We start from the raw sequence: 20,349 nt of genomic DNA on the forward strand, positions 1-20,349 counted from the left end.
GATGTAGCAAGGACATAAAAAGAAGGCAGAATGGAAATTTGTATTACAGGATTGACGTATTTGGTTCTTTGTTTTTAATCCGTAATTGAAAGTTTAATTAAGACATGTGAAAAAACATTAATGTTAGTGTTACACTTCGAGAAGTTGAGAAAGAACTTGAGTTGATGCGGCACAATCTATTGTTCAAGGGTTTATGAGTGAAGAGAAAACTCATGGCCTAACGTTCGTAGTGTGGCTATAACGCAGTGGAGCATCGTCGTGGAAGAGATAACCATCAACACATTGGTCACTTTAGTACGGTTAGGCGCGATGCAACTCCTAGACAGAAGGTAGGTCTTATTGCTGCTAGGAGTACTGGTCGTCTCAAAGGTCAAGATGTTGCGCTTCAGCCGCAAAGGCCGACTAGAGTTAAACATAAAACTTTAATGGATAAGTTTATACTATTATGCATGAAAATAAATGGTTTGAGTTCATAACCGTACCTTATTCCTGGTTCTGGGAATTATTAAGAAAACCGGAATAAACCGGGACATTCCCTAGGTCAGAGACCTTTAAGTATTAAATGAAGTGAGAACAGGTCACCAATTCTCGACAAGATCAAGTGGTTTGACTCAGCATGATTAAGAGTCTCACCATGGTTCGAGTAATTGGTGTACCGTCTTGACGGAGATGAAAACTTATTTGGCTTCTCTTCCTCCCAATAAGAGTATCTCATGGGAGCTGAATGAACAGCGGATAAGTTTCCTCTCCCAGATTTGGATTTCTATAAGATACTAATCTGGACGTGGCTCTTCCCTGATCTTGAGAGTTGACCCACGGTCGAAACAGGATTTGGTCTAAATGTCTATCCCAGAGATCATGCATTTGGGTTAGAGAATTGAGGTAATATTAATTACTTTCTTTTCGGTTTTATATATGATAATTGATAAGAGTCATAGGCTATAACGATTTCGAACCCGACGCCTTCTCATAGGGTTAGGGTTCTGCCTCGTGAAAAGATGCCACAAGGCAAAGTTGAAGAGACAATTGGCGAAGAAAGGATTAGTGAGTTGTCTCAAGGTTTGCTTGTACTAATATTAGTTGCCCAAATCCAGTAAACTTGTATTTAGGAACATAAACTCATGATGGAACGATGAAGCGCCATCTTTACTTTGAAGATATCTTTCTGATCTTAGCTTATTTTTACACATCAACCTCAAAGCCAAAGGAATGTTTGATAAAACCTTTAATACCCTACTATAAAAGTTTCTCAAACAGAGCTTTTAAAACATAGAAAGATGAAACACCACCTATAGTAAAATAACAACAAAAGAGAAAAGGTAACAAGATGATCAGTAAATTTAGAACCTCTTGAAATCATCATCCTTATTTCGATTTTCCTTCGCCTTTTTCGACAAATCTTCCAAGCCCTTATCAACATCATCCCTAGCCTTATCCGCCTCCTCACCGGACCCAACCACAGCCTCAGTCACCTTCTGAGCCGTGCTCTTCGCCGTCTCCCACACATCTTTCACAGTATCCATAGTCTTCTCCCCAATATCTTGAGCCTTTTCCTTAAACCCATGAGCCATGTCCTCTGCTTTCTCCTTTGAGTCCTCTGCATAGTCCTTTGCTTTATCTTTTGTCTCTTCAGCTTTATCCGCAGCTCTACTCGCTCCTTCATTCACTTTATCTTTTGTTTGTTCCGCATAATTCTTTGTCTTCTCCTTCACATCATAAGCTTTATCTGCTGCTCTACTCGCTCCTTCATTCACTTTCTCCTTAGTTTCTTCCGCAAAATCTTTTGTCTTCTCTTTCACATCATAGGCTTTGTCTTTAGCCTTCTCTTTTGTCTCGTAAGCTTTATCAGCAGCTCTACTAGCTCCTTCATTCACCTTATCCTTGGCCTCTTCTGCGTAATCTTTCGTCTTCTCTTTCACATCATAGGCTTTGTCCTTGGCCTTCTCTTTCGTCTCATAGGCTTTATCAGCTGCTCTGCTTGCTCCTTCATTCACTTTATTCTTAGTTTGTTCAGCATAATCTTTCGTTCTCTCTTTCATATCGTAAGCTTTGTCCTTAGCTTCCTCTTTTGTCTTGTGGGCTTTCCCTTTACCTGCTTCTGCGTATTCTCCTGATTCTTCTCTCCATTTTTTCGAATCATATGCCAAGTCGGCCCTCGAGTCTCTCGCTTTCTCTACTGGATCATATCTTCCCTGAAAATCAACAACCATTGATATCTCTTCACACATATTGACCTAATACCAGCTTATTGAATTAACAAGTGTCACAAACCGTTAAAGAGTCTTGTAAAAATCTTATATCAAAAACAAATATCATACTCATTGATCATTTTTCAAAGTTCAGATTCCACTTGATTTCTTGTCAAACACGTTAGCTTAATACCATATTGCTAAATTCACCATCCAAATTATCACACGGAAAAAAACTCCACATATTATAAATAGATACAAACTTTTTATTTTTAAAAATAAAGATCCCACTTCACATATACACAAAACAATTTCCTTCTTTTTTTATATAATTAAATAAAATAGTTTTGAATATCAAGATCATTTGTGAATCAACTAGTTAATTTACACACAAGCATAAAAACCGGTTATGCATCAATCTGTATTGATGACCATATATTAATTACCTTAGAATGGTTAACCGACGATGCAAAAAAGACACGAGAGCTTTTCCGACCAATCGCTACCGCAAGAGTTCTAGGAGCTTGGCTTTTAGGGAAAGCCTTCGAGATCCCGAAGAAAACCGTTCTCGTTAACTGCATAGCCGCCATATTAATCAATCACAAAAACAATTTCTTCTTCTTCTTCTTCTTCTGCTTAATTTAGCTTTACAAAATCTAGTTTTCTGAAGTTTTGGATCCGTAATCTCTCGGCTTGCATTATCTATGTTGCGAACTTATAGAAGCCATTTGGGACAGCTGGCAGTACGAATTCGACACGTGTTGATGTTGTAACACGTGTTAACCAAGTGATAACTAAACTACTATGGTGTGTTATCGAACAAATCTGGTGTCTTATGTCGAGTAGGGACCGTGGGATTAGATGGACGATTCTCAAGATCGACGGCTGTAGGCAACAAATGGGAGAATGCGAAATTCCCTCATGGTCAGGATTTTTTAGAAATATATACATTAACGTTTTAAAACTTTGATAAAGAGACACGATAATGGATAAAAGTAGCATAGGGGGATTCTACACATAAACTTGCATGTTCTAAACAGAGAAAAAAAACAACATTCGAAGTTATCCTTCTATGATAGAAGTTCTATCATCAAAAATTTATGAATTAAATGACATTTTTCTAGTGTTGGTTCAAGTATCTCGCTCTGGTTGCGCTTCCCAATTGTACACATGAAAAAGTGTTATGATTACGATGTTATTATATGATTACGATGTTATTATTCTGCATTTGTTTCCCATAGGAAATAACCCGACTCTAGAGTATAAACGCTAAAGTACTAAACCGAACCCAACCCAAAGTTTTAAAATATTCGAATGGGGTTTAGAAAACTAGAGTCCAACACAAACACAAACCGAATATTTGATCTCTCATGCTTAATTTTGATTGCAGGATATATATATGTAGGTTACTTTGGTTACTAGGAAAAGAAAAAAAAAAGTCATTGTACGTGAGCCAAAATGAAATTTCCATAAGGGTAATTTGCAGGCCACACCCTTTGACCATGTTTTATTTTCAAGGATTGGCAAAGTGAAAGGTGGTTTTCACGTTTTGTCTTTTCAGCTGAAATTTGACCATTTTGCCCTTACTGCTGCAGTAGAGAAACTGTTGAATGTACGGTTTATTTAGTCAGGTTTAGTTAGGTACACTATTCCGGTTTAGTTATAATATTATAAAATTATTGATAATAATTGGTGAGTTAAAGATGAACCCAGGAACAAACATTAATTGCGAACAAACATTGATGCTCAAGAAGTGTTGATCTTTTTTATTTACGAAGTTTGGAGTCAAGATAAGCATTATCGTGTAAGTAATGAAGTTTTAAAGAATTTTTTTGTTATAACATACTATGATCTTCATTGTGTTCAAAATCAACTTTGTTTTTTATAGAAAAACCCAGAAATATTTTATTTTCAATTTTGTTGGTTGAAAATGATAAATGTGTAAATACTTATGTTTATAAGTGTGTATATCGAAATTCTATTTGTTTTTGTAGATATAATCATGTTTTCAGTTGCATTTACTCGGTTTCTCATGAATTTATGATGTTGTTGGGTAATGGATATTCCCGTATTTATTATGGTCGGTGAGGGGAGATGCAAAGAAGAAGAATAGAAATTTAAACTAAAGAAAGACATGTTTGGTCGCTGTGTACGTGTTACGGAAAACATGACGTACACGGAATTTGTACGTACACTAAGCGAGGCTTTCAGTTTGAAGTCCACAGAGATCAATCCCATAATTAGTTACTGGATGCCCAGAGAGATGTTAGTGATGATAGATACTAAACGCCCTCCTGTCTACATTGACAGTCAAGTGGAGTTGAATACGTTCTTTATGATTCGTGGTAGGTATCCTTCTCTCAACTTGTTTGTCTCTTTCATTACAACCGTCAAGACACTCAGGAATAATGTCTCTAGGGCTCATGATGATGATGCTGAAAGTGACCGTGTTTCAAATGTTGATGAAAATAATGAGGCCGTAGATGAGCAAGACGACGTTGAAGACGATAAAACAGATGAGGATGAAGAGGAGGGGGACAACGAAGATGGTGATGGGTATGATGATTATCAGGGTGACGATGGATCTATGGGGGGAAGTACCCTCGATCCTACTAATGATGGTAGTGAAAGTTGTGGCGAAGATTATGATTACGACAAGTGGAACGATGTAATTGTAGAAGAATATGGAATAGGGAATGTTGAGGAGAACGTCATTCTCACACCAGGGGAATTCAGTCGTCTGTTGGCAGAGTGTACGTACACAAGTCAGCGTGTACCTGGCGGAGATAACATTTCTCACTCGGGTGACCGTACACCAGATGTGACTCCAAGAAGTATGTGTCAACATCGTTTGTACCAATGTACGTACACTATAGATTGAGAAGTGTTTTTAAGAACAGAAAATCATACAACAAACAATGTCTTATCTCAGTCACTGCCAATATTGGTTTAATATTGTATCAATAAATTTTTCTTAGTAAATTTAATTCACAAACAAAGATGTACGTATATTATTACACATGTACATACATTAATTTACCAACAAAAATGTACGTACATTATTTCACCATCTATTTTTATTTAATTATTATGTATATATTGAGATTATTGAGATATAAGAATACGTAATAAAATAGTTTGAGTTATTAGAAATCGTCCCATATACGTTCCAATAAATAATTTCGTGTACGTACACTGTAAATTGAATATACGTACACAGAAAAAATTCGATGAAGGGTATAATTGTAATTTTCCAGTCATCTTCAACCTGTGTATCCTTTTCTACAAACCTAATTTTGCGGCCGTCTTTATCAGTTTTCTCAAAATCTCATTTTTGTTTACGTTTTGATTACTATTTATAAATAAATCTTGTAAACCTAAAGTGTTTGAATCTATGAGCTATCTTTAGTTTAAAAAGCTAAAGTGTTTGAATCTATGAGCTTTTTTTTTTGCATTTTGTTCATCTCTGAAAACAAGAAATTTGTTCCTCAATTTTGGAGTTCAATGGAGAGATGTCAAAATATGAAGGAGTGAATAATGAATTTTGAACTTCTTTCTACTTCTCTCTCGAATTTCTCCGTCTCTTTCTCTTTTTCTTCTTCTTCGATTTCTTTGTTTCAGTTTTTTTTTTTTTTTTTTTCAAAACTGAACCACAAAATCTAAACCGAAATCAAGTGCTGTGTGGTTTGCTTGCTCCCATAAAGGGTATTTTGATCTGAAAACAACTGAAAAGACAAACGATGAAAACCATATCTCATTTTGACAAACCATGAGAGCAATTCTTTTTTCATCCACTTATGTGAAAATTTCTTTTTCCATAAAGCCACTAAGGAAATGGCAAATTTACTTCGTCTTTTTTTTTTTGGTGTGTATAACTCTTTTTTATTCAGTAGTTCCCTTATATAATTGAGTAAAAGTTAAAATCCAAGTAAAAAGATCCCTTACTTGGTAGACACGCGACTATCATTTTTTCCACACGTAAAAGGAAAAACATATTCAATGTTTTTACTTGATAAGAAAAAGAAAGAAAAAAACTTCTTCTACTTCGCCTTGGAAGCACAACAATGGCGTCTCTTTTCGCAATCGGTTTCTCCAAATTTTCTCCACAACCCACTTCCGATTATTCCAAATTACTAAAAGTGTTTCATCCAAAACCCTATTCCTTGAAATTTCTATTTCTCAAAACCCTAAATCCTACTAGGTTTTTCAAAGTCAGAGCCAATGATGGAACCGAACCATCTGATAAACTTCAACAGTATTTCCAGAATCAAGATTACGATAAGAAATACGGATTCCTTGAAAACATCGATTCCTTCACAATCCCTAAAGGTTTATCTGAAGAAACGATTCGCTTGATATCGAAGTTGAAAAAGGAACCAGCTTGGATTCTTGAGTATAGGCTCAAAGCTTATGCTAAGTTTCTAAAATTAGAAGAACCTAAATGGTCAGATAATAGGTACCCTTTGCTTGATCTCCAAGATATGTGTTTTTACTCTGCTCCTAAAAAGAAACCAACTTTGAATAGTTCAGATATAGCTGATGAAGCTGATGATCCTAAGCTTCTTGAGGAATTTGATAGATTAGATGTTCCTTTAACAAAGAAGAAGAAATGTTCACCTAAAGTTGCGGTTGATGCGGTTTATAATAGTGAATCGATAGCTATTACTAATAAGGAGCCTCTAGAGAAGTCAGGTGTGATCTTCTGTTCGATATCCGAAGCTATAAGGAAGTATCCGGATTTGATCAAGAAGTATTTAGGAAGAGTTGTGCCTAGTGATGATAACTACTACGCGGCTTTGAATACCGCGGTTTTCAGCGATGGATCGTTCTGTTATATACCGAAAAACACTAGATGTCCGATGCCTCTTTCGAGTTATTTTCGGATGAATTCTATTGAAAACACTGGTCAGTTTGAAAGAACTTTGATTGTTGCTGAGGAAGGTAGTTTTGTTGAGTATTCAGAAGGATGCACTGCTATTTCTCATGACAAGAATCAGCTTCACGCTGCTGTTGTTGAGCTCTATTGCGCTGAAGGAGCGGAGATTAAGTACTCGACGGTGCAGAATTGATATGCAGGGGATGAACAAGGTAAAGGTGGGATTTACAATTTCGTCACAAAGCGTGGTCTCTGCGCTGGTGATCGTTCCAAGATCTCATGGACTCAAGTTGAGAAAGGGTTCGCGATAACTTGGAAGTATCCAAGCGTGGTTTTAGAAGGAGATGATTCCGTTGGAGAGTTTTAATCCGTATCATTGACTAATAACTACCAGCAAGCTGATACATGGACCAATCCAGAGCTGAGAACGCTAGAAATACTTCGACTTGTGACTCGATGCTTATTGGTGACAATGCAGCCGCTAATACATATCCTTACATACAGGTACTTTGTATATGATCATCTAACCTTTTATTATAAGGTTATGATAAAAGCACCTCTAATGAAGATCTTATAACAGGTAAAGAATCCATCGGCGAGAATAGAGCATGAAGCAAGTACTTCAAAGATTGGAGAAGATCAGATTTTCTATTTTCAACAGAGAGGTATCGATCATGAGAGAGCATTAGCGGCAATGATCTCTGGATTTTGCAGAGATGTTTTCAACAAGTTGCCTAATGAATTTGGAGCCGAAGTTAACCAGCTTTTGAGCATTAAGCTTGAAGGATCAGTGGGTTAAACAAATCTCACAATTACTTAACATTAAAGAAAGCTTTACTTGTGCCCAACAAACTGCTAACAATTTTAGGCTTTCAATAATTAATTTTGGCTTGAGAAAACTGATATATAAACACTTGAGAAAAAGCATATTCTCGATCAGAAAAGAGTCTCACGAATAATCAAAGATGCTACTGTTCTCTAATGCCGGAATATCAATGACCAAGCACCTACCACAGTGATGACCTTTTAAGTTCAAAGAGTTAATTCAAAAACAACCAAGAAAGCATGAACCAACATTTTGGAACATAAATAGTCTATGAAAAAGTGAACAAGCTTTCGAACATTTTTTAAAAGTAACTCAAAACAACACGACTTGAAATATACCCATATCATCAAAATCAGGCTTCAACTTCGGATTTCTTATCCTCTACAGCTACATTAGTAGAGGAAACCCCATTAGTCTCTGCTCCTGCATCAGTGTTCTCCTCAGGTGGCTGAACCTGTTCATCTTCAGGGAGTGGCTCCTCCACATAATCATTGTCAAATGCATCAGCCGGAACTTCGTAAATCCTAACTTGAGGCTTCGATGGATCCTTCACTAGAACATACTTTCCTTCACTTAACTTCATACACAGATCAACAATCGACTTCACAATTCCCCACATATTGTTAGTGTTCAGATTGATCTGCCCAGCGAAATCTTTCGGCTTATACCCCAAAACCGATAATATAACATGGTTAAAATGATCACGAGGATGAACCCTCGAAACAAACCCAATCTTCATCATATCCGCATTAGCCAAGAGAGCCTGCGCAGTCCATTTAGCTAACTTATTACCATTGTTCTTCAACTCATTAGCTAAAACCGCACCTCTCTGAGTCTCAAGCTTCTGTCTCCAATCAACACCAGAGTACTTAGGATCAAACTCGTTAAGAGCATTCAAAGTTAAAAACGATCTCTGGTTATTCAAATCAACAGTGCTCTGTAACTCACACCTAGCAACTAGATACATACTATCATCAAGCTTCCATCTCCTATACCTATAAGCAATAGAAGCATTCTCTTCACCTTCATTAACATTAGGAATTGGCTCATCAAAAGTTTCCCTTTTCCCATTCTTAACCAAAACCTGCTGAGCAAAATTCTGATTAATATAAGCAGCCTCCAGACCTAGAGAATGAGCAGAGTTAATATCATCTTTACCCTCAGGCAAAGGCTCTTGAGAAGTCTCATGAACAGATAACAAATCAAGCGGTGACCCATCTCTCTTATCAAAGAAAAGCTTATTCCCAACACGTTGAATCACAAGATCCCATGAATAAACCGATCTAGGAGCACACATAAGAGCAGCTAGAATAGCATCAGTAGCAAAAACAGTAGCTTTATCTTCTTTAGCAAGACGTCTGATCACAAGATCATCACTTGTAGTAACCTTAAAGCTTCTGTTCTTGAAACGCTCAAGTCTACGATCAGCTTTAGGAGTAATACGATCAAAACTCCGATCATAAGACTCAAGTCCACCACAAAGAAGAAGATCTTCAGGTTCAGAAACTGTAAACGAAAGCTTAGAGAAAGTCGAAAACGGAATCTGCTCAAGCATATTCCATTCCGGTTGAATATCAACTGATGATTTAAACGCGGCGGCTTCACGGCGTTGCTGATGAATATTGTTACGATTGTTATTGTAGAGACGATCACGACGAGCTCGATCTTTCTCAGCTTCACGTTTCTTAGCTTCAACTTCTTCATCACGACGTTGAGGAAGCTGATTTCGGTTATGGTATTGATTGAATCTCCATTTAGGTCCGAATTTAGGACGCGGCGGTGGTTTTCCGTCGACTAATCGGAAAGCGGCGTCTTCGTCGGCGTTTCCACCTGAGTTTGTTAGACCAAATCCTTCATCTACTGCAAAAGCTGAGAAATCGAAGATCGCTGATGGATCTGATTTGGATCCGGTGTGAGGACGAGCTGATGGATTTGAGAGAGCTCGAGTCCAATCAGCAACGCGTCCGAGTTTTTCGGATCGTGAGAAGGAAGCGAAGGGGACGTTTGGGAGGAGATTCGCCGCCGCGACGCTGGTGGAGGAAGTGTCGGAAGCATCTGGTGGTCCCCAACCATCGGAATTGAATGGGACTGTGCCGACTTCGAATGCTTCAAACACCATTGTTGAGATTTGCGAAGAAGATGTGCGCAAGTGAAAAATTTGTATTTTATTTTGTCAACAATGAAAACCCTAGCCCTTAATGGGCCTCAATGGGCTTTTCTCTTGTCATAAGAAACTCTAGCCCTTTTAAGCCCATTATTATCTCACTCAGTCAAAAGGACGTCGGTTTAAGCTAACCAATGCTTTTGGTTTGGGCTATATTCTCTCAATCGAAATTTTGGGTTATATTCAACCGTACATTTATTAAGGAATTAAGAAACCGGCTTAGAACCGGTTCATGATCTGTTAACCAATAACTGAACGTTGCACTTCAATTCAAAAGTTTACGAATTTGTACTCGTCGCAAAACTTATTTTATTTAGATCCTTGTTTTTATATCCATGTCTCACTTCTTTCCCCTAAGTTTTTCATTGGTTACTTAAGGTCCAACTATATAAAGACTTTTTTACTCTCTTCTCTTCTTCAGAGAAAATTCAAAAAGAATCTCCAATTTTCTCGGGAAAATTTCTCCATTAGTCTCTTCTCTTTTCCGGCTTGGAATCGCTTTGCTTCTTAATCTTTAACAAACACGTTCCATAGAACCCCAAAAATTTGATCATCGGAAACATTTTCTCGGGGAAGTAAAGAAGATTTTCCCGAGAAAAGAAGATTCTCACTATGCGGCGTCGTGAGAGCCGTGGTGCTAAGGGAGGAGGTTTCTTGACTCCACCACCGTCATGGCACACGACGAGAAGAGTTTACATTGCGATGCCGATTTCGGAGAGGAAAAGATCACCTTTGATCGAGAATCAAGAATCGTTTAGGGTTCGTACTGGTGATTCTCCTTACGTCAGAGCCAAACATGCTCAGGTAATATCAATATAGGGTTTTTAGTGAATTGTATTGGTTTATGTGTATGAACGTTTGTTCTTGACATGGAATTGTTTTCAATAACAGTTGGTTTCTAAAGACCCGAATCGAGCTATCTCGTTGTTTTGGGCGGCGATTAATGCTGGAGATAGAGTTGATAGTGCATTGAAGGACATGGTAGTTGTTTTAAAACAGTTGAACCGATTCGATGAAGGAATCGAAGCTATCAAGTCTTTTCGATATCTCTGCCCTTTTGAATCTCAAGATTCTATTGATAACTTGTTACTTGAACTCTACATGGTAAAACTTTCTCAGTATGACTAATTGTGAAGCTATTTCTATGCTCAGTATGTGATTTTGATGGATTTTGGTTTTGCAGAAGTCTGGGAGGATTACAGAGGTCGCTGAGCTGCTTGAACACAAACTGAGAACACTTGAACAAGACAAACATTATGGTGGCAGGATCAAAATAGCGAAAAGAAGCCATGAGGAGCAGAATAACAAGACAATCGAGCAAGAGAAAGCACGGCAAGACAATCTCCCATCTCCGCTTTATACCTGAAAGAGTAGTTTCTCTGACTTTCTTGGTGTTTGGATATGTAGGATTCTAGGGAACTTAGCTTGGGTTCACTTACAGCTTCATAACTATGGAATTGCAGAGCAGTATTACAGGTTTGTGAAACACCATCAATCCCATTAAGAATGTTAGTTTTATCATTGCCTTAACAAGTGAAATGGGTTTTACTGTGATAGGAATGCTTTGTCTTTGGAACCTGACAATAACAAGTTGTGCAATCTTGCAATCTGTTTGATACGTATGGAAAGAACCCATGAAGCTAAATCTCTGCTTGAGGATGTAAAACAGTCTCTAGGGAATCAATGGAAGAATGAACCGTTTTGCAAGTCTTTTGAACGGGCTACTGAGATGTTAGCAGAAAGAGAACAAGCAACAGTAGCGGATAAACCAGAAGATTTGCTGACAAGTAGCTTTTCAGATAACTTCTCTTCGAGATGTTCAGGTGGGATGAAAGGAAAGAAGGCTCTAGCTGGAACTAGCACTGAACTGGGTAATATTCACAAGACAAACTCGCATGCTTCCTCTGAATCGGTTGAACAAAACTCACCAGGTCTGACTACACAACCCCGGGAATGTAAATGGGTAGATGAGGAAGTAGATCAGAGTAAATGGGATGCGACAATTGGTGCTTCTCGAAAGCTCAGGTTCTGGACAGTTGGTCCTGTTCGTAGTCTAAGATTCGGTAATGATTATCAGAAGAACTTGAAGAGTGTAGGAACAGCAGCCTCGACTACTAATGACGAACTGCATCAATTCATCAGTAGTGATGCAGATTGCATGACAAGCAAAGCAAGGAAGCTGTGTCCAGAATTGATCAAAGATAAGGAAGATAACGAAAAAGAAAGTGAAAGAATTGCTTCAGAATCTTCTTCAGCTTACGCTAAGATCACAGACATTGGTCAAAGAAAGGTTCTTCACATTGATCAAAGAAAGGTTCGTCACATTGGTCAAAGAAGTGTTTAGGCTAGACATTGCTACACTAATTGATGTATAGATTGAACAAATGCAGAAATGAATTTTTGGACCAGTGTTATAGAGTTGCTTGAAACTGAAATTTATTTTTCGTGTATGGCTTTATCTCCTGAAATGAAAGCTCCGAGCGAAATGCAACACAAAACTTAAGAGAACAAAAGCAATATTTTTTTCACCGACAAAAACAATAAGCAATACACGCAAAAGTTTAACAAATCCAGAACCGATATAGGGTTTCAATAACAAAAACGAACACACATGAACGAAACAATAAAAGAGATATTACGAAGAAAAAAATTCAGGATAAGGGGAAAGAAGAAAGTGAATGCTGCTTGCTTACACAGCTTACGAATCCGAGGGAGCCATTGACAACATCTTAAGTCTCGTACTCCTCTTCTTCCTCCTCGTACTCTTCCTCTCCGGCTGTAGCATCTTGGTACTGCTGGTACTCTGCGACAAGATCATTCATGTTACTCTCTGCTTCAGTGAACTCCATCTCGTCCATGCCTTCTCCTGTGTACCAATGAAGGAAAGCCTTTCTCCTGAACATAGCTGTGAACTGTTCGCTCACACGCCTAAACATCTCCTGGATTGAGGTTGAGTTACCAATGAAAGTAGACGCCATTTTCAAACCCTTTGGTGCAATATCACAGACACTGGACTTGACGTTGTTTGGGATCCATTCCACAAAGTAGGATGAGTTCTTGTTCTGAATGTTCATCATCTGCTCGTCAACCTCTTTGGTGCTCAGCTTTCCACGGAACACAGCGGATGCAGTCAAGTAACGTCCATGACGAGGGTCAGCAGCACACATCATGTTCTTTGCATCCCACATCTGCTGGGTCAGTTCAGGAACACTCAAGGCACTGTATTGCTGTGATCCTCTCGATGTCAATGGTGCGAAACCAACCATGAAGAAGTGAAGCCTTGGGAATGGGATAAGGTTCACAGCGAGTTTCCTAAGGTCAGAGTTAAGCTGGCCAGGGAAACGAAGACAGCAAGTGACACCACTCATTGTAGCAGAGATGAGATGGTTAAGATCACCAACTAATGAAAACACAAAATACACAAAAACAAGTCAGGACTCAATCACACTACATGAATACACAAGCTGCAAATGGAGAAATGTACTCACAGGTAGGATTAGCGAGCTTGAGGGTACGGAAACAGATATCGTAGAGAGCCTCATTGTCCAAAACCATACACTCGTCAGCGTTTTCGACAAGCTGATGCACAGAGAGAGTTGCATTGTATGGCTCAACAACAGTGTCAGAGACCTTAGGAGAAGGAAACACTGAGAAAGTCATCATCATACGATCTGGATACTCTTCTCTTATCTTAGAAATCAATAGAGTTCCCATTCCAGATCCAGTTCCTCCTCCCAATGAATGACACACTTGGAAACCTAAATCCAAACAACAAAAACCATACACATCACAAAATGTACATAATCAACAAAGACCTAAATCGATTGTAATCATTCTCGTTCCACGATTCAAAAACTCAGATCCAGATTCAAAAAAATTGTTCCTAACCTTGAAGACAATCGCTGTTCTCAGCTTCCTTCCTCACAACATCGAGAACAGAATCAATCAACTCAGCACCTTCGGTGTAATGACCTTTCGCCCAGTTATTTCCGGCACCAGATTGACCAAAGACGAAGTTATCAGGACGGAAAATCTGACCGAACGGACCAGATCTGAGAGAATCCATGGTACCAGGCTCCAGATCCATAAGAACAGCGCGAGGAACGTACTTTCCACCGCTAGCTTCGTTGAAATAGACATCGATACGTTCAAGCTGTAACGGAGAATCGCCGACGTATTGACCGGTGTGATCAATGCCGTGTTCGTCGCAGATCACTTCCCAGAACTTTGCTCCGATCTGGTTTCCACATTGACCGCCTTGGATATGAAGGATCTCTCTCATTTTTTTTTTTTTTGGTTTCTTCGTCAAGAGCAAAAAAAAAATGAGAAGAAAATGGGCGACTCTTTTTTTTTTTTCTTGTCCTTGGCTTTGAATAGGTTTAAAAAGAGGGATTTGTTGAATAGGTAATAATCAGCTATATATAGTTTACGTCTTCTTCAATAAGTTTTCTAAAATAGTTATTTTCAAATTGGTCCTTATAGTTTGTTTTATCTTGTACATTGTAACATGATAGTTTTAGATAATTTGTTTTTGTACTCTGCGCTGTATGACAGCGGAGGATTTCAAAATATATCTGTACTGTCCCACTTGTCTTGAAGATATTTTTACTATTTAAGTTTATTTTTAATAACAAGAATAGAATAATCATATTCGGTAATAGTACAAAGAAAATTAGTTTTTTTTGCCGTTTATAGAAATTATAACATAATGACAAATTACATTATTTTTGAAAATTGAAAATTTATTGAAGGGAGAGATTCATTCTAGTTAATTTGAATAGTATTCGACTCAGGATCTGCTAAACCGGTTTTGGATACAACGATTATGCATAATTAAACAAGTTTTGACTACAGAGATCATATAGTTGGGCCCTCTCGATAGTTGAAAAAGGCCCATTACTTTTAGTATAGCAAAACAAATATTATGAAGCGTCTCTAAATGATCTAATACACACATTAAAATTTTCAAAATGTTTTATCACACTCTCCTTCACTGATTTGTTCTCAGGGGCGGTCCCTACTAAGGCCGGAACAAACATAAGTTGGGACCTCTCAATAATTTAAAAAGGCCCATCATTTTCAGCAAGAATGATCTAAATTAATTAAGAGTTAAGACCTACATCTTCCTCTTCCGCCTCCAACTTTTTAGTGTTCTTTTTTCTTCTGAAGCCCTAGTTTCTCTAGTTTTACTCTACAACGAACGAGTCTCTAGGGTTTAAACTTTTAGTGTATCCACTATGGAAATTCACTGCAAAAAAACGTCTTTGAGAATCATCTAACCGTTACCTTACGCGACACGCGACCAAAGAGCTTAGAGAATAAAAAAGAAAACTCATTACATATTCCAATTGATCTCATTATCGAGATATTCTCGAAGTTGCCATTTAAGTCTATAGCTACATGTCGATGTGTATCGAAGCATTGGGCATCCATACTTCGTCCTCCAGATTTGGCTCGCCCGCAGCTATTGTTTGCCTACGTAAAAGACAAGAAGTTGCTCTTTTTCTCGTCACCTCAACCTCAGAATCCGAATGAGAAGTTGCCTCCTCTTGTCGCCAGTTATCATATGAGTTTTCGTCCTCTTGATATGTATAACTATAAAATTTGTAATCATGTCAATAGTTTGATCCTTCTAAAGAATAGAAGGAAGGAAAAGAAGGAAGTGGTGCAGGTGATATGTAACCCTAGCACAGGACATTCGTAAGCTTACCCAAAGTGGAAACGAGTAGTGATTGGATGATAAGCTATTTAGGGTATGATCCTGTTGAGAAACAATACAAGGTATTGACATGGTTTGATGGTTTTGAAGAGTATCAAGTTCTCACATTAGGAATTGGAGAACCGTCATGGAGAAACATCAAATGCTGCAGACCCCATTTACATTATCCTTTGTATAAAGGGATATGCATTAACGGTGTTTTGTATTACGTAGGTACAGTCACTGGGTTGTTAAAGGATTTCATGGTCGTTTGCTTTGATGTTAAGTATGAGAACTTCAGATTCGTTGAAGAAGGTTTGGAAACCTTCATTAGAAAGGTTATGGAACCCTAATAAACTACAATGGTAAATTAGCTACAGTTATGTCCAATACGTCGTCTATATTTATTTATAGATCAAGTGAGAGTATTGAATTTTGGGTTCTAGAAGATGTCGATAAGCAAGAATGGTCAAAGCATATACATGTGTATTGCCAGCTTTGGGGCATAATGTGATAGGGGATGCTTACTTACGCCTTGTTGGAGTGACTCAGAGAAATGAAATTGTGTTGGCGACGTGCTATGCTGTGCCTTTCTACCTCTTCTACTACAATATGGAGAGAAAGACAATCATAAGACTTCAAATCCAAGGAATGGAAGTTTTTCCTTAAAAAATAGTTAATATCTTTCTAAACCATATAGAGGACGTGAAGCTTTGGTAAGTGATGTAATTAGGACTTGAGATTTTTGTAATAAAACTAGTTTGGCTCTAGGTTGGATCATATTTAATTATTTCTAATGATTTCTTAAGCTCTTATTAATGATGTGCGCTTGAGACTTTTTCTTTACACTATATAAGAGTGATACAAGAATTCAATCAGCGAAGGAGGTGAAACAATAGACTTGAATATTTGATACAATGATTGAGTATGGTGAAGATCATACTATATATAAAGATCCCAACATGGAGTGATCACTGGTGATGTACCTCATGCATGTGTTATATATAACTGTCATTAATTAATTGATAGAGGTAAATTTTTCTGCATCTCTTTTTGTTTTGTTTTCTATTTATAATAAGGAAATTGGAACCACTACTAGTTCCTACAAGCATGGAAGCAAAGTGCATTACATGGAGTTAAGGGAAATAAACGTGAATGACTCTTTGTTCCAATTGGTTCTCGGTGATTTGCAGAAGCAAAATAAGAAATAATAATTGGTTAATTCTATTTCTTATATATTAGTACAGTTTGGTCGTTGGTTTAGCACTTGACCAATTGTTGACTCATCATTAATCTTGTTGGATAATTGTTTCACCTAATTTACTCTTTTACTGTGAGCAATGGTTGTTCTAATAAGTTAAGATTTGAGATACCACACACATAGAACCTCTTTAGAACTAGCCATATTAATTGCTGGTATGAGAGGTGGATATGTTGATGATGATGCGTGCTGTTAGATGCCGAATCCAAAAAAAATATAGTAAATAATTGCAGTTTGTAACTAATTATTAAACAAAATTGACAATTGTTTAAACGTGATAAATCCAATGCTTGGTTTTAAAACATTTTGGTGCTGGAAAATTGTGTTTAAGAAAAACTTATCCTACTTACAATTTGCAAATTATAACTAGCTAGTTTTGATATCGACCTTTATCGAATAATCTAAACTTTGTAAAATAAATGGCTTACAGGTTCATGCCAACCCATAAAAATTGCTTATAATAGATTCCATTTAAATGAGATCAAAGTCACTAATTTAGATTTCTATATACTCTTAATATTCTAAATTAAATCATTTAAAAATAAATTAATAGATCTTTAACGTACTCCTTTAAACTTCTAAAAGATTTTTCCAAAATTTTCAAACATATAAAGTAACAAAAAAGCTAAATTTCCTTTTATAATCAAATTTTTAATCGGTTTTAACTTTAAAACTTTAAAATAATTAATTTATATTTCTCTCTTTCCGTTTTCTCGACAATTACTCATCATTTAGCTCGTGTTTTAAAAAACAACACTAAACAAAAACAAAGTGATCTCTCACCTTCACTTTCTGCGCTCCTTCTTCTTCACTCCTATATATTTAAAATGCTTCGACCTTTGTCACTCAGAAACTTCATCAATCTCTCTTCCAACAAAAACCCTAACCCTAATTCTCTCAAGACAACTCAAAGGTCTCTCCTTTTTTAGGTTTATTATCACTTCCGTATAATCGCCATGTCTTCTCTACCATGGAAAAAACCAAAATCGAGTCGAATCTTAAGATTCATTTCTGAGTTTCAACAATCACCGTTCGTTGAAACTGGCTTTCCAACTTCTCTGATCGATCTCTTCTTCAAGAATCGCGATCGTCTAAAAAAATCTCCATCTAAACGCTTCCAACGAATCGAACGCCAGATTCGAACCGCTCCAAACGCTTCTTCGTTGAGTAATCAAGATACGATTTTTGAAAAGCCCTCGAGGATTAAAACCGTTCGAAGTAAGGTCGAGAAAGTTAATTGCGTTAAAGGTAAATCAGCGGCGTTGAAGAAGAACGCGATTAAAAATAGCGTTTTCGGCGGTAGCGGTGAGGTCGTTTTGATGGCGTTTAAGGTTTTGATAGTAGCGTTGCTCGCCTTGAGCACGAAGAAGAAGCTCACTTTAGGAATCACTCTCTCTGCCTTCGCTCTTCTCTTAACAGAGCTCGTGGCGGCGCGTGTTTTCACGCGCTCTAATAACACCGACAAAGACAAAAACGCGATTGCCCGCGAGAAAATCGAAACTTTTGATGAAACTCGAGTTCCCAAAGCGATTCCATGTCCTGAGGAAACAGAGCATGTAGTATCTGAAACAGAGGTTTCGAAGTTGAAAGGTTTAACGATACGTGATCTGTTGTCAAAGGACGAGAAATCAACAAGTAAAAGTTGGAGACTAAAATCGAAGATTGTGAAGAAGTTGAGGAGTTACAATAAGAAGGATAAGAAGACGATGAAGATCAAAGAAGAGTCTTTGATTGAAGTCTCGAGTTTGGTTTTAGAAGATAAACCAAAGAAAATTGAGTCTGAGAGAGACGAAGAAGAAACGTTGAATCCTCCAGTGGTTGGATCAAACCTGAATGGGATTGTTCTGATCGTGATTGTGCTAACCGGTTTGTTATGTGGGAAGGTCTTAGCTATTGTTCTGACACTATCATGTTTGGTTCTTAGATTAGGAGCAGTCAAAAAAGTTAATCTTTGCATATAATTTTTTTTGTATTTTTTAACATGCTTGCATGTGAAACTGTAAATTTTTCTCATTCATATGAAGGAGATTGGATTGAATGTTGAATACTTTCCCAAATTATTCACAATCTTAAGTTTTAACGAAATGAAATAAAGAATATTAGTAATAATTTAAACACAAACCGAAATATATTTTTGCTTTTGGCGTTTTCATTTATACTTTTACAAAAGTATTATCTTTTGAACAACTAAAACTATTTTATGTTTATAAAGTATGATTTACTTTTCTTAAAAAGTGTTTTTCTTTTTTCATATAAGAGCAGAAATTGCTATTGAAACAAATCAAAGTTTGTAATGAATGATCTAGAGGTTAGTGCTAGTTTCGATGGATTTGAGCTAGATGTTTCTAATCTAATGTTTAGGAATCTTTTCCACTTGTTTTGTATATAACTCTCTTTTTGGTGATTAATTAAGTTAACATTTCATTTTTGAAAAAAGTTTGGTGAAAGTGTTGTTTTGGAATATATATTAACACCAAAAGAAATTGTTAGGTAACGTATTAGTATTATTTCAGAAGTGCTTGTAGTAGGTAAGTGAAAGACGATTAGGTTTCACTCAGCTAAATAGCAGTGGAATGTGAAAATAGTGATGGTAGGTTTTGTAGCAATATTAATTAAAAGACATGGCAATTATTAACGAACAAAAAGTAACCAATTAGGTTCCTGTCAGCCAATTAGCCAATAAAACGGTTAAGTTAAGCCTAGTTAACTTGTGTTAAAAAGTTTGGAGATCTCACTTTGATTGGAGATCAAGACCAAATTGTTAGTGTTGTGCTAATTGTAAAGTTGTAATGATTATGTCAAATGTGATTTGGTAAGAGATGGGTTTGCTAGTTGTGATAAAATACATAATTTGGGAAATAGCAAATTAACCAATCAAAATCTGAGTACTACACTTGAAATGGTTTTTCTTTTTTTAATTATTATACTTTTGAAGGTTTAATTTTTTTTTTTTGTTTTGTTATGTATCTATACTTTTAATCGCGATTCGTGAAATTCTAAAAGAATAGTATAACTAAGAAAGTGTAATCTATTCAAAATAATTTTTAATTTCTAACGCTTACAAATAAAATATAGTAGATTGTTGAATCATCTTTATAAGAAACATGAAAACATAAGATGATTGTTGTGAATAATAATAGACAAAGAAATCAAATCAAGCTTTTGGAAAAGGTGAATATATATTTACTGTAAAGCTTGATTAATAAAACAATGAAATACGACTAAGAAAGGTGTCGGACAAAGAGAGTGTCTTTGGTTTTTGATTCGATAGATCTTTTACCTAATTCAAAATTAACTTAGTGGCAAAGCCTCCATTGTTGGGTTTTTCTTATTTT

General features: G+C 36.8%; 8 protein-coding genes and 1 pseudogene across 10 annotated transcripts; 5 read left to right on the top strand and 4 right to left on the bottom strand.

Annotated features, from left to right (window-relative positions):
- Positions 1–541: 541 nt before the first annotated feature.
- Positions 542–892, bottom strand: AT5G44306 (uncharacterized protein; the record flags this gene model as incomplete). The annotated part of the gene is made up of 1 exon (NM_001125898.2): positions 542–892. The coding sequence occupies exon 1, from the start codon at positions 713–715 to the stop codon at positions 542–544; it is 174 nt and encodes a 57-aa protein (NP_001119370.1). The 5' UTR covers positions 716–892.
- Positions 893–1,123: 231 nt separating this feature from the next.
- Positions 1,124–2,879, bottom strand: AT5G44310 (Late embryogenesis abundant protein (LEA) family protein). 2 transcript variants are annotated; one of them, NM_123798.3, is made up of 2 exons: positions 2,636–2,879; positions 1,124–2,192 (listed from the first exon to the last, which is right to left on the bottom strand). In NM_123798.3, the coding sequence occupies exons 1-2, from the start codon at positions 2,777–2,779 to the stop codon at positions 1,341–1,343; spliced, it is 996 nt and encodes a 331-aa protein (NP_199244.1). In that variant the 5' UTR covers positions 2,780–2,879; the 3' UTR covers positions 1,124–1,340. The 2 variants fall into 2 exon arrangements, with proteins under 2 accessions (NP_199244.1, NP_851129.1); NM_180798.2 differs by lacking the exon at positions 2,636–2,879 and having other exon boundaries at positions 1,166–2,367.
- A 1,477-nt stretch (positions 2,880–4,356) lies between these two features.
- On the top strand, positions 4,357–5,070 carry AT5G44313 (annotated as a pseudogene; the record flags this gene model as incomplete). Its single annotated transcript has 1 exon — positions 4,357–5,070.
- Positions 5,071–6,253: 1,183 nt separating this feature from the next.
- Positions 6,254–7,864, top strand: ABCI9 (Stabilizer of iron transporter SufD superfamily protein; the record flags this gene model as incomplete). Its single annotated transcript, NM_148085.1, has 4 exons — positions 6,254–7,246; positions 7,310–7,425; positions 7,485–7,569; positions 7,646–7,864. The coding sequence occupies 4 exons, from the start codon at positions 6,254–6,256 to the stop codon at positions 7,862–7,864; spliced, it is 1,413 nt and encodes a 470-aa protein (NP_680390.1).
- A 25-nt stretch (positions 7,865–7,889) lies between these two features.
- On the bottom strand, positions 7,890–10,083 carry AT5G44320 (Eukaryotic translation initiation factor 3 subunit 7 (eIF-3)). Its single transcript, NM_123799.3, has one exon. It carries the CDS (start codon positions 10,008–10,010, stop codon positions 8,244–8,246), a length of 1,767 nt encoding a protein of 588 aa, NP_199245.1. The 5' UTR covers positions 10,011–10,083; the 3' UTR covers positions 7,890–8,243.
- A 584-nt stretch (positions 10,084–10,667) lies between these two features.
- AT5G44330 (Tetratricopeptide repeat (TPR)-like superfamily protein) lies at positions 10,668–12,399 on the top strand (the record flags this gene model as incomplete). Its single annotated transcript, NM_123800.1, has 5 exons — positions 10,668–10,859; positions 10,947–11,159; positions 11,239–11,387; positions 11,463–11,531; positions 11,613–12,399. The coding sequence occupies 5 exons, from the start codon at positions 10,668–10,670 to the stop codon at positions 12,397–12,399; spliced, it is 1,410 nt and encodes a 469-aa protein (NP_199246.1).
- Positions 12,400–12,478: 79 nt separating this feature from the next.
- On the bottom strand, positions 12,479–14,493 carry TUB4 (tubulin beta chain 4). The gene is made up of 3 exons (NM_123801.2): positions 13,944–14,493; positions 13,544–13,813; positions 12,479–13,455 (listed from the first exon to the last, which is right to left on the bottom strand). The coding sequence occupies exons 1-3, from the start codon at positions 14,335–14,337 to the stop codon at positions 12,785–12,787; spliced, it is 1,335 nt and encodes a 444-aa protein (NP_199247.1). The 5' UTR covers positions 14,338–14,493; the 3' UTR covers positions 12,479–12,784.
- Positions 14,494–15,455: 962 nt separating this feature from the next.
- On the top strand, positions 15,456–16,422 carry AT5G44345 (F-box associated ubiquitination effector family protein; the record flags this gene model as incomplete). Its single annotated transcript, NM_148086.1, has 4 exons — positions 15,456–15,563; positions 15,702–15,726; positions 15,808–16,068; positions 16,271–16,422. 4 exons carry the CDS (start codon positions 15,456–15,458, stop codon positions 16,420–16,422), a joined length of 546 nt encoding a protein of 181 aa, NP_680391.1.
- A 1,296-nt stretch (positions 16,423–17,718) lies between these two features.
- On the top strand, positions 17,719–19,099 carry AT5G44350 (ethylene-responsive nuclear protein-like protein). Its single transcript, NM_123802.3, has one exon. It carries the CDS (start codon positions 17,971–17,973, stop codon positions 18,973–18,975), a length of 1,005 nt encoding a protein of 334 aa, NP_199248.1. The 5' UTR covers positions 17,719–17,970; the 3' UTR covers positions 18,976–19,099.
- The last annotated feature ends 1,250 nt before the right edge of the window (positions 19,100–20,349 follow it).

The sequence above is a fragment of the Arabidopsis thaliana genome, chromosome 5, assembly GCF_000001735.4.
Source record: "Arabidopsis thaliana chromosome 5, partial sequence".
Classification (NCBI taxonomy): domain Eukaryota; kingdom Viridiplantae; phylum Streptophyta; class Magnoliopsida; order Brassicales; family Brassicaceae; genus Arabidopsis; species Arabidopsis thaliana.

Coding starts and splice junctions, on each gene's coding strand:
- AT5G44310 (NM_123798.3), bottom strand. CDS start 2,779: ATGGCGGCTATGCAGTTAACGAGAACGGTTTTCTTCGGGATCTCGAAG. Junction 2,193..2,635: donor CGTCGGTTAACCATTCTAAG/GTAATTAATATA, acceptor GTTGATTTTCAG/GGAAGATATGATCCAGTAGA.
- AT5G44320 (NM_123799.3), bottom strand. CDS start 10,010: ATGGTGTTTGAAGCATTCGAAGTCGGCACAGTCCCATTCAATTCCGAT.
- TUB4 (NM_123801.2), bottom strand. CDS start 14,337: ATGAGAGAGATCCTTCATATCCAAGGCGGTCAATGTGGAAACCAGATC. Junction 13,814..13,943: donor GAACAGCGATTGTCTTCAAG/GTTAGGAACAAT, acceptor GTTTGGATTTAG/GTTTCCAAGTGTGTCATTCA. Junction 13,456..13,543: donor CAAGCTCGCTAATCCTACCT/GTGAGTACATTT, acceptor TGTTTTCATTAG/TTGGTGATCTTAACCATCTC.
- AT5G44350 (NM_123802.3), top strand. CDS start 17,971: ATGTCTTCTCTACCATGGAAAAAACCAAAATCGAGTCGAATCTTAAGA.